This window comes from Ranitomeya variabilis, chromosome 3 (assembly GCF_051348905.1).
Source record: "Ranitomeya variabilis isolate aRanVar5 chromosome 3, aRanVar5.hap1, whole genome shotgun sequence".
Taxonomy (NCBI): Eukaryota; Metazoa; Chordata; class Amphibia; order Anura; family Dendrobatidae; genus Ranitomeya; species Ranitomeya variabilis.
In genome coordinates this window covers 88,778,164-88,795,319 of record NC_135234.1, presented here as the reverse complement: position 1 = coordinate 88,795,319, position 17,156 = coordinate 88,778,164, and the positions used below count along the sequence as shown (strand labels likewise).

General features: G+C 40.3%; 1 protein-coding gene across 1 annotated transcript in view; it reads left to right on the top strand.

Annotated features, from left to right (window-relative positions):
- Positions 1 to 17,156, top strand: part of LOC143815283 (solute carrier family 13 member 2-like) — a 176,665-nt gene that overhangs the window by 107,166 nt on the left and 52,343 nt on the right. The window contains exons 4-6 of the mRNA XM_077294370.1: positions 722 to 1,050; positions 4,928 to 5,117; positions 13,909 to 14,031. Of these exons, the coding sequence (XP_077150485.1) occupies positions 722 to 1,050; positions 4,928 to 5,117; positions 13,909 to 14,031 (642 nt within the window). The remainder of the gene's footprint in view (positions 1 to 721; positions 1,051 to 4,927; positions 5,118 to 13,908; positions 14,032 to 17,156) is intronic.

The following is a 17,156-nucleotide window of genomic DNA, read 5'->3' as shown; positions in this document are numbered from 1 at the left end:
TATTCCAGCTGGCAACGTTTGGGTTTTAGTCACAGGACAGGTACAGGGGCGTGATTTCAGTCACCGCTCTAAGAATACAGAGCGGCAGCTGTAACTGCGCCACTGGCCATGACTGACACTGACTCTGCATTGGGTCCAGCTGTCATTCAGGGATGGGGGTGCTGTTACAGCAGACGCTCTGTATTCTCAGAGTGGTGACTGAATCAGCGCCATCCCATGACTTAGACCGAATGCTGCCAGGGAGAATAAAGTTAATATTCTCCCAGCACATTTGCCTATGTGTCGGTGCCGGCCAGGTTAGTAGCACTATTAACTTGCAAATCAACCCATATCTCCAAGTTAATAGTTTTTTTTCTGGTGACAGGTTCTCTCTAAATAGAAAACCTGTGACTTTCAGTGGTAACCATGCAATCCTTCATTTCCCCTGTGGGGGTGCTGCAGGAAATTTGAACACTTGGTTCTGGGTTGTGGCACAGTTTGCATAAAATCAATAGGGACACAGCAGTAGGTCACTCATTATTCACCATGTGATCCAAGACAACTTCTGATAAAAAAATATTTATAAAGATTACCAATAGCCTTTGATTGGTGCGGTACTGTTTTGTTTTCTTTTGTTGTTTTTTTTAAATTGCAGTCATATTTTTCAAACTCTGTAAACTCTCATTAAAATAATTGTTGACAACTACATAACCTTGTGTGAACGAATGTCATTTTTTTCCAGGTTGCTTCTGGGATTTATGATTGTAACAGCTTTCTTATCTATGTGGATCAGTAATACAGCTACAACAGCCATGATGATACCAATAGCACAGGCTGTGCTTGAGCAACTTCATAGCTCTGAGGAAAAATTAAGTGAGATTGCTGTTAATGCAACAGAGAAGAGTGAGGGCCATCTGAATGGAAAAGTCAGTCAGCTGAATGGGGATGTCAACCAGTTGACTGGGGATGTCAAATTAGCCCCTAATATTAAGGAAAATGGGAATATAAATCAGTCATTCGAAATGCAAGAAAAAAGCATGACAAATACAGAACCTATGAATCAAGAGAAAAGTAAGTTTTGATGTAAAGCACCAACTACATTACATGAGCCATATTTTCCAAATCTTGCACTGATGATGAATGCCAAGACCGAAACAGCTGTTGACATAAATACATTTATACCTATGCAGGTGCATCTCACTAAATTAGAATATCATCAAAAAGTCAATTTATTTCAGTTCTTCAATACAAAAAGTGAAACTCATATTATATAGAGTCATTACAAACAGAGTGATCTATTTCATGTGCTTATTTCTGTTAATGTTAATGATTATGGCTTACAGCTAGTGATGAACAAGTATAATCGTTGCTCAGGTTTTCCCGAGCACGATCAGGTGATCTCTGAGTATTTGTAAGTGCTCAGAGATTTAGTTTTCCTCACCTTAGCTGCATGATTTACAGCTGCTACACAGCTTGAATACATGTGGAGATTCCCTAGCAACCAGGCATTCCTCACATGTATTCAGCCTGTCTAGCAGCCGTAAATCATGCAGCCGTAAACTAAATCTCCGAGCACTTACAAATACTTGGAGATCACCCGTGCGTGCTCGGGAAAACCTGAGCAACGAGTATACTCGCTCATCACTACTTACAGCCAATGAAAACCCAAAAGTCATTATCTCAGTAAATTAGAATACTTTACAACACCAGCTTGAAAAATGATTTTAAAATCCGAAATATTGACCTTCTGAAATGTATGTTCAGTAAATGCACTCAATAATTGGTCGGGGCATTGATTACTGCATCAATGCGGTGTGGCATGGAGGCAATCAGCTTGTGGCACTGCTGAGGTGTTATGGAAGCCCAGGTTGCTTTGATAGCAGCCTTCAGCTCGTCTGCATTGTGGGGTCCAGAAACAGCTCACAGTGCTATGAGCAGTGGCTATTATTGCTTCGGGCACACCTGTGTGACTGAAAGCCGATGGCTCCCAGAAGGAATAAAGTTAATTTTCCCTCGAGTGTCACACTCTCAACTGCAGTTTACCCTATATCTGTAGGTTAATTGTGTTATCTGACATGACAGGTTATCTTTAAATAACTCCCTTGTGCACAAACATAAATAGTGAAATGTAAAATTTAAAAAATTAAAAAACACTCTTCTCCACCTTTGGTTTTTCCGTTTTTGAGTTTTGAGTTTTTGCTTCCCTTCTTCCCAGAGCCATAACTTTTTAAATTTTCCATCAATGTGGCCATGTGAGGGCTTGTTTTTTGCAGGACAAGTTGTACATTTGAATGACACCATTGGTTTTACCATATAGTGATCTGGAAAACATGAAAAAAAATCAAAGTGCAGTGAAATTGCAAAAAAAGTGCAATTCCACATTTTTTTTTTTAATTTTACCTTATTTACTAAATGCTTAAACTGACCTGCCATTATGATTCTCCAGGTCATTACGTGTTCATAGATACTAAACATGTATAGGTTCTTTTTTATTTAAGTAGTAAAAAAAAATCCCAAATTTGTCAAAAAAAAAAAATTATGCCATTTTCCCAGACTCATAGCGTACCCATTTTTAATGATCTGGGGCCAGGTGAGAGCTTATTTTTTGCTAGCCAAGCTGATGTTTTTATTGATACCATTTTGGTGTAGATACAATATTTTGATTACCTGTTATTGCATTTTAAGGCAAAGTTGCGGCTACCAAAAAACCGCAAATCTGGCGTTTTGATTTTTTTCCTCATTACACCGTTTATCGATTGGATGAAATCGGGCAATTAGGTGTGCAGCGATACCAAATATGTGCATTTTTTATGTTTTTTTTTCATTGTTTTATTTTGAGTAGGGTGGTGATTTAAACTTTTATATTTTTACATTTTTTATGTTTTTAAAAAACTTTTTTTTAACTTTTTTCTGACGTCAATAGTCTCCATGGTAGACTAGAAGCTGCGATCATCTGATGCTGTGCTACACATAGCAGGGCATCACCTAAAAAGAGCTAAAAAGCTCATCTGCTATGAGCACCCACCACCAGGTTGCAGCAGATCCCGAGCTGCCTCTTTCATGTAAAGTCTGTCCGAATGTGTCATGCTGGTGTCACGTATCGCAGCACTGTATCACAGCCCCAGGTAGAGGGAGTGCTAGTTTACAGCATTCCAAAAATGTTGTATGTCTTTTGCTAACATGTATTGTTGTTCTTCTTTTCCCAGTCCGGGAGTACTGGATTTAACGGGGGGGAGTGCAGCACCCCAGAGTCCTGGTTGTTGCAGTATTGTCGCTCTTCCACTTGGGGGAGTGATGGTACGTCTGATGGTACTAAAGGAGTTCACCTGACCAGGTATCACAGTCACACACTACACTTCACACTCCGGCCACCAGGGGGAGCAAAAGGTTCTATCTATTAGGCCACTCCTCACACTCGGGTAAAACTGGGGGTTGGATAGGAAGTTAGGGAGAAGCTACCTGGGTTCGACCCAGAGAAGACCTGTCAGGCAGACAGGGGGAGAAGGAGGAACATCTGAGCTGCAGACAGAGGTCCCTGTCAGGGGTGGGATCCTGACAGAGACATAGCAAGAGATAGAACGTTATGGAGCTGCACCTGCACCTCATTGCGGCAGCATCCTAAGAAAGGACAAGAAGCGAAGTATATTGTGGAGAAGTGAGAAACGAGATCACAGCACAAGGAGATAACACCAGGAGGAGTTCTGCCTTAAGATCGGCAACATCCTTCTGAGGCGCGTAGCCGGTGGCCGGAACACCGAGGAAGTAATTGGCTCTACGCATTACTTTGAAACACGGCAGGACAGTTCAATTCCAAGTTGGCTGCCCGACCTTAATACCTAATGAAGACAACGGAGGCAAATTGTGGGAGAGGGGCATCACTAGGGTCCCTATAAAATAGCTCCAGGCCTACCCCGTCATACGGGTTGTCCTATCCATACCATCTGGGGGACGGAGAGAAAGAACATCAGAAATATACATGACAGTTGTGAGGACTATCCCGTGGTGCTCAACAGGGAAGTACTACCACACACAGGCGCTAGTAGGAAGGCTACTGATCTCCACCTGCAAAGGGAACTCTGGATGTGCCTTCGGACCGGCCGGACTCAGCCAGCCCTGTGAACGGTACTCTGGACTGTGGACGCTGAAGTCTTCAGTAAAAGGTAAAGAGACTGCAACCTTTGTGTCCTCGTTATTCATCGCACCTTACAACATCCACCATTACCACCTAATCATCAAGGGAAGCCCTGGGGACATACTTCACCTGTGGGAAGGTATACCATCTAGCTGCCATTCCATCACCCCAGCAGACCCCTAGCAGCGTCGGTCACCCTGACCGAATACCACAGGTGGCGTCACGAACACTTGACAAACTACACCTTTAATTGGGCGCCCCTTAGCAGGGCCACGGACCAGGTCGGGCCACCGTGACATCCCCAGAACCGAGACAGGGGGACCCGGTACCGAGTACCCCACTGCCCTGTGCCTGGGGGCGATCCACTGACATCATGGGAACGGCTCCGGCACGAGAGGTAAGTACAGGCTTTATTATTTTATCATTGCCAAACATTTAGTTTAAGAAGTGGGTTGTCCTAGTAGTGGACAACCCCTTTAAGACATAAATGGTTGTACAACAACTTATAAGATAGCTACCTGTATTTGGTTGCACTAGATAGAAAGCTTTTTACGCTTCCAGGAGAGACCAATTTTGAATGTTTTTCCCATGGATGATTACCAAGTTTGCCTCCTCAGGATAAACTAGCACCCTGCACAAAAGCCAAGTTTTAGTTGTAAGTTCTCTATAAATTGGAATTTACTTTCTTGTTTTGAAATATAAAGCAAATGAGCTCTGGAAAGGCATCCTGAATTATAATCTTATTTTTCAAAATACCATGTTAATTATTTTCCAAACTTTTGCAATGGACGTATAATTGTAAACTTTGCATTTCAGTTGCCACATTAGTTGAAATTGAGTTAGAAGAGGACAAACTGAAGAAGGAGAAACAGGCTCTTAGGCAGCAGAAGCACTTGAAACTATGCAAAGGAATGAGTCTCTGTGTATGCTATTCTGCCAGCATTGGTGGCATCGCAACACTAACCGGCACCACACCCAACCTCGTCATGAAAGGACAGATGGACGAGTAGGTACTTGTGTTTTACAAGCAGAGTGAAAATGGATATCTTGAAAGTACTGTCGCCATTTATAAATATTACTATGTGATCAAGAAATCTCTGTTGGATCTCTATCTCAGGAATATTAGATTTTGTGTCTATGTTGATATTGCACCTTGGAATCAAATAAATTACCGGAATTGAATTTCATATTTGAATAATATCCAAGACAATATTGTCCATACCATAGAGTTACTATGGAAAATTTGGAGAAAAGGAGTTCAGCCCTGATCGCTTAAAGTACATGCCCTCTGCAATAATTTGTCAAACACAACCCTCACCAGAAGTTAGCAAATAAGGGGAGGCAAAACTAATGAAAGCCATTTTTGAACTTCACTATTCTGTAACAACCACTTGATAAATCACTTGTTTAGTAATGAGCTGACTTTCCAAATCTGCTCCCAATATTTAAAGTGAACTGTTGCTTAAATCTGTTTTTTTGCCTCTGATGTGTGTCCTTAAAACAAAAAAGCAATGTTTATTTCTTTCATATTATGATCTTTATTAAAAAAGAAAAGAAAAAGAGTAATCTTATAATTTTCATGCTGGCCACTGATTTTTTTTTTTTTATGTATAACACCTATTCTTTCAGGAAGAGTTTTCAGTAGGCTCAATATCATCACAGGCAGGATTACAATGACAGGTAACTCCTCTATATACAGCTGATAAAACGGTACCCACCAATCACAATAGGTGATGTCACAGCTGATCCTGCTCTCCCTCACTTGGCTCATTAGATGCTTCCTTGCAAAAGATAAGGTATCAGGTCTTAGGCTGCCGTCAAACGATCAGTTTTTGGTCAGTATTTTACATCAGTATTTGTAAGCCAAAACCAGGAGTGGAACAAATAGAGGAGAAGTGTAATAGAAACATATGCTCCACTTCTGTATTTATCACCCACTCTCCTGGTTTTGGCTTACAAATACTGATGTAAAATACTGACCAAATACTGCTAGTGTGACAGCAGCCTTACTATTGTGGGTGATGTTACCGTGTTGTTTCCTGAAATAACAGGAAATTAGAGCTTAAATCTGCCCAGTTGCCAGTGTGAAAATTGCAAGATTTCTATTCAATTTACCTTTATAGGGAATATGTCAGTAGGTTTTTGTTATTTCTAAACATAATATAAGCCAAGAGAGCCTGATTCCAGCGATATGTCACTTATTAGGCTGCGTGCTGCAGTTTCAATACACCCAGGGTCAGATTCATCAAAGTTTCCACAGCAGAATTCTAGCATAAAAGCTTTGAAAAGTTGCAAAATGTAGGTGCAACTTGGAATTATGCCTACATTTTGTAATATTTGGCTAGTTACTCCCAGCTCTGCTGAAATGGGTGGAGTGGAAGCAGGAGGGGACACAGCGGGAACATGACGCCACAGCCTGTCTAATTTATGATACATATGTTGTACTATGCCGAGTGTAACTGTTTGGTTACATGAGCGTATACATCGGATTAGTTCTATCTGGTGTTTTATCGGATAGCACTAAGTTGGACAAATATGGGGCTGGGCTGATCAGTGTTTTTTTTCTCATACTGATTCAGCATCAGAAAAAAATTGCAGCGCAAATCGGATGTCTCTTACCCATTCAAATCTTTTGGTGCGTGGAAAACATTGGACTGCACTCAGATGACATCTCAGTGAAGTCTGATTTCCGCAGACTCACAAAATGGAGAAGATGGAGAAATTATGCTCTCCCTCTTCTCACACCTGTGCTACAATTCTCTCATTCAAGAGAATCAAATCATACTCAGCTTAATGTTCAGAGTTTTTTGAGAGTATCATTACAAAAATCGATCTTATTCTCTCAGAGAAGAAGAATATACGTTTGTGTGACCCCAGCCTTAATCTGACATCTGAAAATATTACCAAAGAAATGACTGCTGCAACAATGCCATTGTCAAATTGGTGAATATATATCAACAAATTTGGAAAAATATAGCAACCTATATCTCTGTGATATGTAGGAAGGATGGAACCTAAAAGGAGCCCTCGACTATTTTTGGGGTTATCGTATATACCAACTAAATGTACGCCATACCATGGAATAATCTATAGGTGAGCATTATAATACCGATAAATTTTGAACAAGTTTTTGGAGTCTTTTATAGCAGCGAAATGTACCCAAGAAGGTGTAATACCCTATGGGTGAGCAATATGATACCGATAAATTTGGAACAAGTTTTTGGAAGCTTTTATAGCAAGGAAATGTACCTAAGAAGATGTAATACTCTATGGGTGATAAATAAGATACTGATAAATCTTGAACAATTTTTTTTTAGGCTTTTATAGCAATCAAATGTACCCAAGAAGATGTAATACCCTATGGATGAGCAATATAATTCCGATACATTTTTTACAAGTGTTTTGAGGATTTTATAGAACAAAATGTAACCAATAAGATGTAATACCCTATGGGTGAGAAATATGATACTGAAAAATTTGGAACAAGTTTTTTGATGATTACAGTATATAGCAACTAAATGTACCAAAGAAGATGTAATACCCTATGCGTGAGCAATGTGATACTGATAAATTTGTAATAATCCATAGGTGAGTAATATAATTTTGAACAATTTTTTTGAGGCTTTTATAACAACAAAATGGACTTCAGCCCACGGAATAGTCTATGGATGAGCAATATAATACTGATAAATTTTGAACAAGTTTTTTTAAGGTTATACACCAAGGAAATGTACCCAAGAACACTGTATGTCTGAGAATTGTAACTCAGCAAAACGTCTAAATTTTTTTTGAGTCTTATATATCATATAAATGTACCCCAGAACAGGGAATAGTGTGTGGGTAAGAAGTGTTGCGAAACAAGCTAAATTTTAAAAAGCTTTTTTCTGCTGCTATATACCATCAAAAAACAGAAAACACATAATACTGTATGGATGAGTAGCCTAATCCTGAACTATTTTTCTTTGCTTTTTGTAAGTTTTACATACCACCATAATGCAACAATAACCGTGTTAAGCTGTATGGATTAGTCATTGAATCCATAAAAAAGTTTTGAACAAAAATATTTTTAAAGTATAGTTGATGTACTTATACAGTCATAAAGGCTTTTCAGAAAGTGCAAAGCCAGACATAAATTATGAGGAGGATCATCCACAGACCCCTGAAACAACTGGCAGGCTTCATTAAAATATTGAATATTACAAACACTTTATGTGTTGCTGTCATCTGACCATGTAACACTATATGTCTGAAAAATGGAAGCCTATTAAATTTTTAAAAGCTTTTGTTTACTTCAACATGGGTAAGCTCTACATTACATCTATGCTGTATATGGACTGATTAGTTTTTTACATTAGCATTTAACATTGTACTGCATGACCTTTTGTGTCGACTGATTAACTTCTTGCCTATGTCTGTTTATTGCCTTATATGATATTGTATCATTTTCCACAATGATTGAGTAATTTATGTCTCACATGCATTCTTTGAATAATTGAACTTAATCAGTACTCCACTTTACCTCATATAGACCATATCACTACCCTTTACCTTGACCTTACTCCACCAACTTTTTTCTTGCTTAATTAAATGTCTTTTTCACTTTTAGAGATCACAGAAATGTTTACAGACCACATGACACTGTATGTATGAGAAATGGAAGCCTACCAAATTTTTAAAAGCTTTTTAGCAGTTTTACAGATCACAGAAATGTTCACAGAACATGCATCACTGCATGTCTGCGATATAGAAGCCTACAACATTTTTAAAAACTTTTGTTCACTTTCAGAGATAACAGAAATATTCACAGACCAAGTAACAGTGTATGCCTGACAAATGGAAGTCTAAAAATGTTTACAAGCTTTTTAGCAGTTTTACAGATCACAGAAATGTTCACAGACCACATAACACTGTATGTCTGAGAAATGGAAGCCTACATTTTTAAAAGCTTTTGTTCACTGTTAGAAATCACAGAAATGTTCCCAGACCATGTAACACTGTATGTCTTAAAAAAGGAAGCCTACAACATTTTTAAAAGCTTTTTTTCACTATCAGAGATCACAGAAATATTCACAAATCAAGTAACAGTGTATACCTGACAAATGGAAGCCTAAAAAAATGTAAAAGCTTTTTAGCAGTTTTACAGATCACAGAAATATTCACAGCCCATATAACACTGTATGTCTGAGAAATGGAAGCCTATATTTTTAAAAGCTTTTGTTCACTTTAGAGAGCAAGGAAATGTTCATAGACCAATTAACACTGTATGTCTGCGAAATGGAAGCGTACAACATTTTTAAAAGCTTTTGTTCACTTTTAGAGATCACAGAAATGTTCACACACCACGTAACACTGAATTTGTGAGAAATGGAAACCTACAACATTTTTTAAAGCTTTTAGCAATTTTACAAATCACAGAAATGTGCTCCATACTACAGAATAGTAGCCCAGAAATTGCACAAAAAGGACCTCAAAGAACGTAATACTTGATGGATCAAAATATATTTATTTTTTTCAGCCCCCACACAAAAAACTGCAGTTATATATTTTACACAACTAATCCCACCTATAATCAAGTGAGAGACAAAAAGCGATCCCATATATAAAATCAATATTTATTGATGTTAATTTTAAAAGAATTCACAAAATAAAACAGCAAAATAACCATAGGGGACACCATAACACCAGGCAATACATAAATAACCGTTTTAAAGGTACAGGTGGTTAACTACTCCAGGACAGGAATGCAGTTTATCAATCAATGCTCAGTGACATCATAACTAGTGTTGAGCATTCCGATACCGCAAGTATCGGGTATCGGCCGATACTTGCGGGTATCGGAATTCCGATACCGAGATCCGATACTTTTGTGGTATCGGGTATCGGTATCGAAACAACATTAATGTAATAATGTGTAAAAGAAAGAATTAAAATAAAAAATATTGCTATAATCACCTCTCCGACGCAGCCTGGACCTCACGGAGGGAACCGGCAGCGTTCTTTGCTTAAAATTCGCGCGTTTACTTCCTTCCGTGAAGTCCCGGCTTGTGATTGGTCGCGTGCCGCCCATGTGGCCGCGACGCGACCAATCACAGCAAGCCGTGACGTAATTTCAGGTCCTTCAGGATTTTAAAATTACGTTCTGGCTTGTGATTGGTCGCGTCGCGGTCACATGGGCGACGCGACCAATCACAAGCCGTGACGTCATGGGAGGCAGGACACGCGCGCATTTTAAAATGCGCGCGTGTCCTGCCTCCCATGACGTCCCGGCTTGTGATTGGTCGCGTCGCCCATGTGACCGCGACGCGACCAATCACAAGCCAGAACGTAATTTTAAAATCCTGAAGGACCTGAAATTACGTCACGGCTTGCTGTGATTGGTCGCGTCGCGGCCACATGGGCGACGCGACCAATCACAAGCCGGGACGTCATGGGAGGCAGGACACGCGCGCATTTTAAAATGCGCACGTGTCCTGCCTCCCATGACGTCACGGCTTGTGATTGGTCGCGTCGCCCATGTGGCCGCGACGCGACCAATCACAAGCCAGAACGTAATTTTAAAATCCTGAAGGAGCTGAAATGACGTCACGGCTTGCTGTGATTGGTCGCGTCGCGGCCACATGGGCGGCACGTGACCAATCACAAGCCGGGACTTCACGGAAGGAAGTAAACGCGCGAATTTTAAGCAAAGAACGCTGCCGGTTCCCTCCGTGAGGTCCAGGCTGCGTCGGAGAGGTGAGTATAGCAATATTTTTTATTTTAATTCTTTCTTTTACACATTAATATGGATCCCAGGGCCTGAAGGAGAGTTTCCTCTCCTTCAGACCCTGGGAACCATCAGGGATACCGTCCGATACTTGAGTCCCATTGACTTGTATTGGTATCGGGTATCGGTATCGGATTGGATCCGATACTTTGCCGGTATCGGCCGATACTTTCCGATACCGATACTTTCAAGTATCGGACGGTATCGCTCAACACTAATCATAACCCAAGAAGGTGGTCTACTAGTGCAGACAATTCCTCACACTTATGTGCTTTCAAACAAAGCATAAATTAATTTAGCACAATGGCTTAATGACTTAATGTATAGACAGTACTCCATCTAGGAATACCTAGAGACCACCCTGTAAAGCCGCCAAGGAACAGTATAAACATCCATTCAAAAGCATATTAAACATATTAAGCATGTTACCTCGTGACAATGGCGTCCCCTCACCCCCATATGTGGAGCTAGTTATATATTTGCCAATAGACTGCACAGGCCTAATCCCTGTCCACAGACTGGATTCTAAGGGTACCGTCTCACAGTGGCACTTTTGTCGCTATGACGGTACGATCCTTGACGTTCCAGCGATATCCATACGATATCGCTGTGTCTGACACGCAGCAGCGATCAGGGACCCTGCTGAGAATCGTACGTCGTAGCAGATCGTTTGGAACTTTCTTTCGTCGCTGGATCTCCCGCTGTCATCGCTGGATCGTTGTGTGTGACAGCGATCCAGCGATGCGTTCGCTTGTAACCAGGGTAAACATCGGGTTACTAAGCGCAGGGCCGCGCTTAGTAACCCGATGTTTACCGTGGTTACCAGCGTAAAAGTAAAAACAAACAAACCGTACATACTCACATTCCGGTGTCCTTCAGGTCCCTTGCCGTCTGCTTCCCGCTCTGACTGACTGCCGGCTGGAAAGTGAGACCAGATCACAGCGGTGACGTCGCCGCTGTGATCTGCTTTCACTTTACAGCGGCACTCAGTCAGAGCGGGAAGCAGACTGCGAGGGACCTGGCGGACACCGGAATGTGAGTATGTACGTTTTTTTTTTTTTTTTTTTTTACTTTTACGCTGGTAACCACGGTAAACATCGGGTTACTAAGCGCGGCCCTGCGCTTAGTAACCCGATGTTTACCCTGGTTACCCGGGACCTTGGCATCGTTGGTCGCTGGAGAGCTGTCTGTGTGACAGCTCCCCAGCGACCACACAACGACTTTCCAACGATCACGGCCAGGTCGTATCGCTGGTCGTGATCGTTGGTAAATCGTTATGTGAGACGGGACCCTAACACTCTTCCTGCTCCTGCGACTCATTCTCCCTCCCTAGGCTAAATACAGATTGTATGTGCTGCAAACGATTAGTCCTTAGAAGGGCTGTTAGCTTCAGCACCAGTATCACTACAGGCCTCTGATTTATTATACTGTGCACACAGGCCTAGGCAAGCACTCTCTCCCTCCAATACAAAGCATCACAGAGCTGTGCAATGGCGTCAGTGTGCCGAGCAGGGCAGCTCCTGTCCTTTTATAAACCCTGCTGATGTCAGACGGACAGCCAATCACAGTAATGCCACAACCAAGATGGCTATGGCATCACAGTGTCTCACAGGCAATCCTCGCATGCCTATTGGCTGCATAACAGGCGCCAAAGATGCGGGCGGGGATTCAAGTTTTACATCAAGTACTGCCCATTACTCGCCAAGAAAGAGCACATCCGAGTACCATGATACTCGAGTGGTAACCCAATATAACCGAGCACATTCTATCATCCCTATATAGTGTCCCTTTCTGTGAATCTTCCAGAGTAACACGCTTCAGCCTAAAATTTTGAGCCAAATTATTCCCGGTTTCAACAACTGCTTCTTTAGGTTTAGAAACAGGTTCCATTCTTTCTACGTAGCATAGAAATGCTGTATACATAGATGTGATTGTTTATGTTTACCAATGTGTGGATATATACTGTTGCTCCACCAGTTTGAGGATGACTCTTTTGCAGCATTTATTTATTTATTTGGTAATATTAGTGGATGTCAGATATACCCTGAGCACTTTTCTTTTTTACAGTATAACAGCATACAATATAAGCAGATTGTGCATTTATTTAAATCTATTTAAGCTTTAATAATTAACAATTGAAATTAGACTCTGAAACCAATACACTAACTAATGTAATTAATATATTATTTTTCATAAAATGAATATGTAGCAAGCAACTGTTTATAAAGGACATGTATTATTCTATATTCCCGCGTGATATGATGGGTCTACTTTTATTTCACTTTTGTAGTATGTTGATACACAAGTGGTAAAGGTTATAATGACAGTGCATCTTTCAGATAGAACACAATGCTGTAGTGAAACCATGGTGTGCCATAATTGTGCGGCCATTGGCCACTGCGGGTGGTGAGAGTTTCAACTATGCAGCCAGCTGCACTATATGGCCTCATCCTTGACGTGTACTTAAACTGTTATTCTCATCTTTAGAATTTATCCCCTATCCATGGGGTAGGTGATAACTTGCAGATTAGTCGGGGTCCAACCACTGGATAGCCTTGCAGATAAATTGATAGTCCAGTACATCACTCTTTTTTTTACATCCGAATGAATGGATAGATAATAGTTTTTTGGACTTATGCTTTAACAGATTTGTCACATATGTATGGTACATGTTGAGTGCTAGTGTATGGAATGGGCTCAGGACTCAAAAGGGATAAGATGCGGCTTTTCTAATCTTGGCTATATGATTGCTGAATTTCACAGGAAAGAGCCTTATTTGAACAAGAAATTTTCAGTGTTCTCTAACAAACATTTCAACCACACAGAGTTGAGCAGCACCTACACAAGTTGGCAATCAGTTGTTATCAGAAGGACAATTTTGGAAAAGTTACAGAACAATTATAGAAGGACATGGTGCCAATTCAAGGATCAGAAGAAACATAATGGATAATACCAATAATAATGCTTATTATTTTTTGTAGAATGGGGTTTGACTCCTAAATAATGAGATGTACTGTATTGTTTTTCTACCCAGACTGTTCCCTGGAAACAATAATATTATCAATTTTGCATCATGGTTTGGATTTTCCTTCCCTACGATGATTATATTGCTCGCTTTTTCCTGGATATGGCTTCAGATAATGTACCTGGGAACAAAGTAAGTCCGTGCTGTTTTATCATTGATATGTGAAAACCCAAAATGATGTTATATTGTCCTTATCATCGGGACATATTATCGTACAGCACAAACACACATGTTCATGCAATTGTTTTCCCCATTCATATTGGAATGTGTGCACACTGCAGATTCAGACTGAAAATAACAAAACTACAAAGGTACACATATAGAAACAAGCAGGTAAAAAATGCGTGTGAAAGAACCAGATTGTGTGGCAAACCTGATTACTCAAAGTACCCTCTTTTACTCGGATGTCCTTCACACACCTTTGGCAAGGTCATCGAGTTTTCACCTTGAGTGGCTTTTCAACGTTCTTGAAGGAGTTCCCAGAGGTGCTGCTGAGCACTTGGTGGCTGATGAAATTATGATTTGCAACACAGGAAATTGTTATTTTTCCTTTCCTGTGGCAGTCCTAATCAGAGTCAGTTTCATCATAGTGATTGATGGTTATTATGACTGAACTTGAGAAAACCTTCAAGGTTCTAGCAATTTTATGGATTCACTGACCTTCATGTCTTGAAGTAATGATGGACTATTTATTTAGTTGAGTGGTCACAGCAATTGTGGAATAGGGCTCAATACTGTATGGATCTTTGTACCAACACTGCCTGCACAAAGCACAGATGATGGTTGCAGACTCTTTCTAAAGGCTAGCAATTCCACAAATAATCTCGTGACAAGACATACTTGTGCACTGGAAGCCATTCGATGTGACTACCTGATGACACCTCTGAGAGAATACCAAGGGTGTGTAATGACGTTATGAGAGTAAAACGGAGGTACTTAGAGTAACCTAAGATTTAACGCATATTCAAGCTTGCTTCACGCGTATTTCTTTACTCATTGGGTCCATATATGTGTCTTCATGGTTTTGCTGCCTTCAGTCTGATTCTACAATGTGCGTATTCTAATAAGAATGAGTAAGATCATTGTATTGACAGGAGATTCCAAACTTTTCACCAGTACTGTTTGTTTGGTTTCTGTTTAGTCAGTAGTGAGTGTTAAAGGAGTTTTCTATTTTCAAGAAAGTTGTGTGATTAGGTTTGTTGCATAAAAAAACAGTGTGTTACTTACCTTCCCCAGATCTAGAGCTGCATCTCTGCTGCTGCTCCTTGTGTACGTTGTCTGCAGCACTGATGATCAGTTGACTGCACTAAAGGGAATCGGTGAGGTTAGACGTGAGGTGAGAGGTGTACAGTTGTCAAATTGGACAGACATATACAGTTAAAGAGGTTGGCAACTTTTTTTATATTGATGGCCAATCATTGGGATAAGCCATTAATATCTGTTTGGTTAGGGTGCTATACCTATCAGCCCCGTTGATCGGCTTTTACTGGCACCGATACCGGCTGGAAGGTCTCGTAAGCTGACGGAACACAGCAGTGCAGTAAAAACTATAATTCCCGCAGCAGAGTACTGCAGATTCACCCCTATTAAATATGGTGTGGATTTGCAGTACTCAGCTGCAGCCACTATAAAAATTACAGATCTTCTGTGCTCCGACAGCATCCGAGAATTCCATTCATTGCCCGTGCTTGTAAAAACTGATGGACATGACAGACAGGTGTCGCACCCTCCCCAATAAGATATTGATGGCGTATTCTAAGAACAGGCCATAAATTAAAAAAAGGCTAACCCCTTTAAATGTATACTTTTTTTTTCTATTTTCTCAGCAAAATTCAACCCCATTCCCAAAAATTACAAAATGAGAAATGCTTGGTGGGTACGTTACCAAAATGTCCACATTTGCAACAGGCTGTTATTTTAGTGTGGAGTATACGGATGTAAAATTTGGCTATTAATACAGATGAGGAAAAAAAAATTCCAACTTGCACATTTTGTGCGGTAAATAGTCACAGCTTAATGTATGGATTTTCAGGAACTTTCTTTTGCATTTAAAAAAACAAACAATTATTTCCTCCACAAGAAGAACTACATGAGAAATGCCAAAACTCACACAAAAACACTCTGACATTTAATATAGATTTTTTTCTGTAAAAACTATTGTGCTGTTTTGCGACTGCTTTATAGTACATTAAGAATGAAGAAACAAATGTGTAATTGTAATTCAAATACAGCAGAACAGATGCCAACTACGCCATAACAGTGATCAATGACATTGAGCCCAGTACTGTGACTGGCACCTCTGCTATCTCTCTCTTTCACTATCAATTGAATATTGGTATTATTCGCAGGCTACTTCACAGATCTTCTTATTATTGTCAGGAGCAACGGTGGGTGAACATTTTTCGAAAGGGGGCACATGAGATGCCATGATTGTTACAGAGAGATGAACAAGCAGGCTGGTATTAATTCTGCTCAATATTGGCATATTATTATTTTATAACAATATTAATTTTATCGCTTAATATTGAGCAGAATTAAGCATGCTGACTCTGCTACTGCTAAAGCATATGGCAAAATGTATTCTTATGAGCAACAGTTAATCAAAACCATATAATTTACTGCTTTTTAGACAGTTTATTAAAAGCAACAAATCATACTGCTCCTGTGTATTCCGCCTTTATATCATCATCAATATGTCCAACCCCCTCCCAGTAAGATGTCCCCACAGCTCCCCAAACAGTATGATGTCCCCAGAAGCCCAACACACAGTATGATTAACAAATAGAGTTGCACTCTGTAGCGCTATAGCATGTAAACATGAAATATATGACATTCGAATTGCATTACTGCTCTAGAAAATAAAAAGAAAGGTTGCAGCCATGGCAAGGTGACCTCCATTGCTGGGAACCTATCCCAATATGATTTCTCTACTGATCTGAAGCCTACATTTATATGAGTAAATATGATCCTGATGTGATTAAAACCGCCACTGGCTGATGGGTGGAGGCCTCAGTCAAAGAGCCTATGTATAAATATCAATAGACTGACCGTGACTTCCAAACAGAAAACTGTTGTGTACAGTTGCATACTAAGAGTAACCATCTCCATACATAACTAACAAATAAAGCTGCACTCTGTAGCGCCATAGCATGCACACATGAAACGTATGACATTTAAGCTGCATTACTGCGCTTGAAAATAAGAAAAAAATAAGACACTTAGCATATAATTTTGCCACTTTATGCATGCCCAGCAGC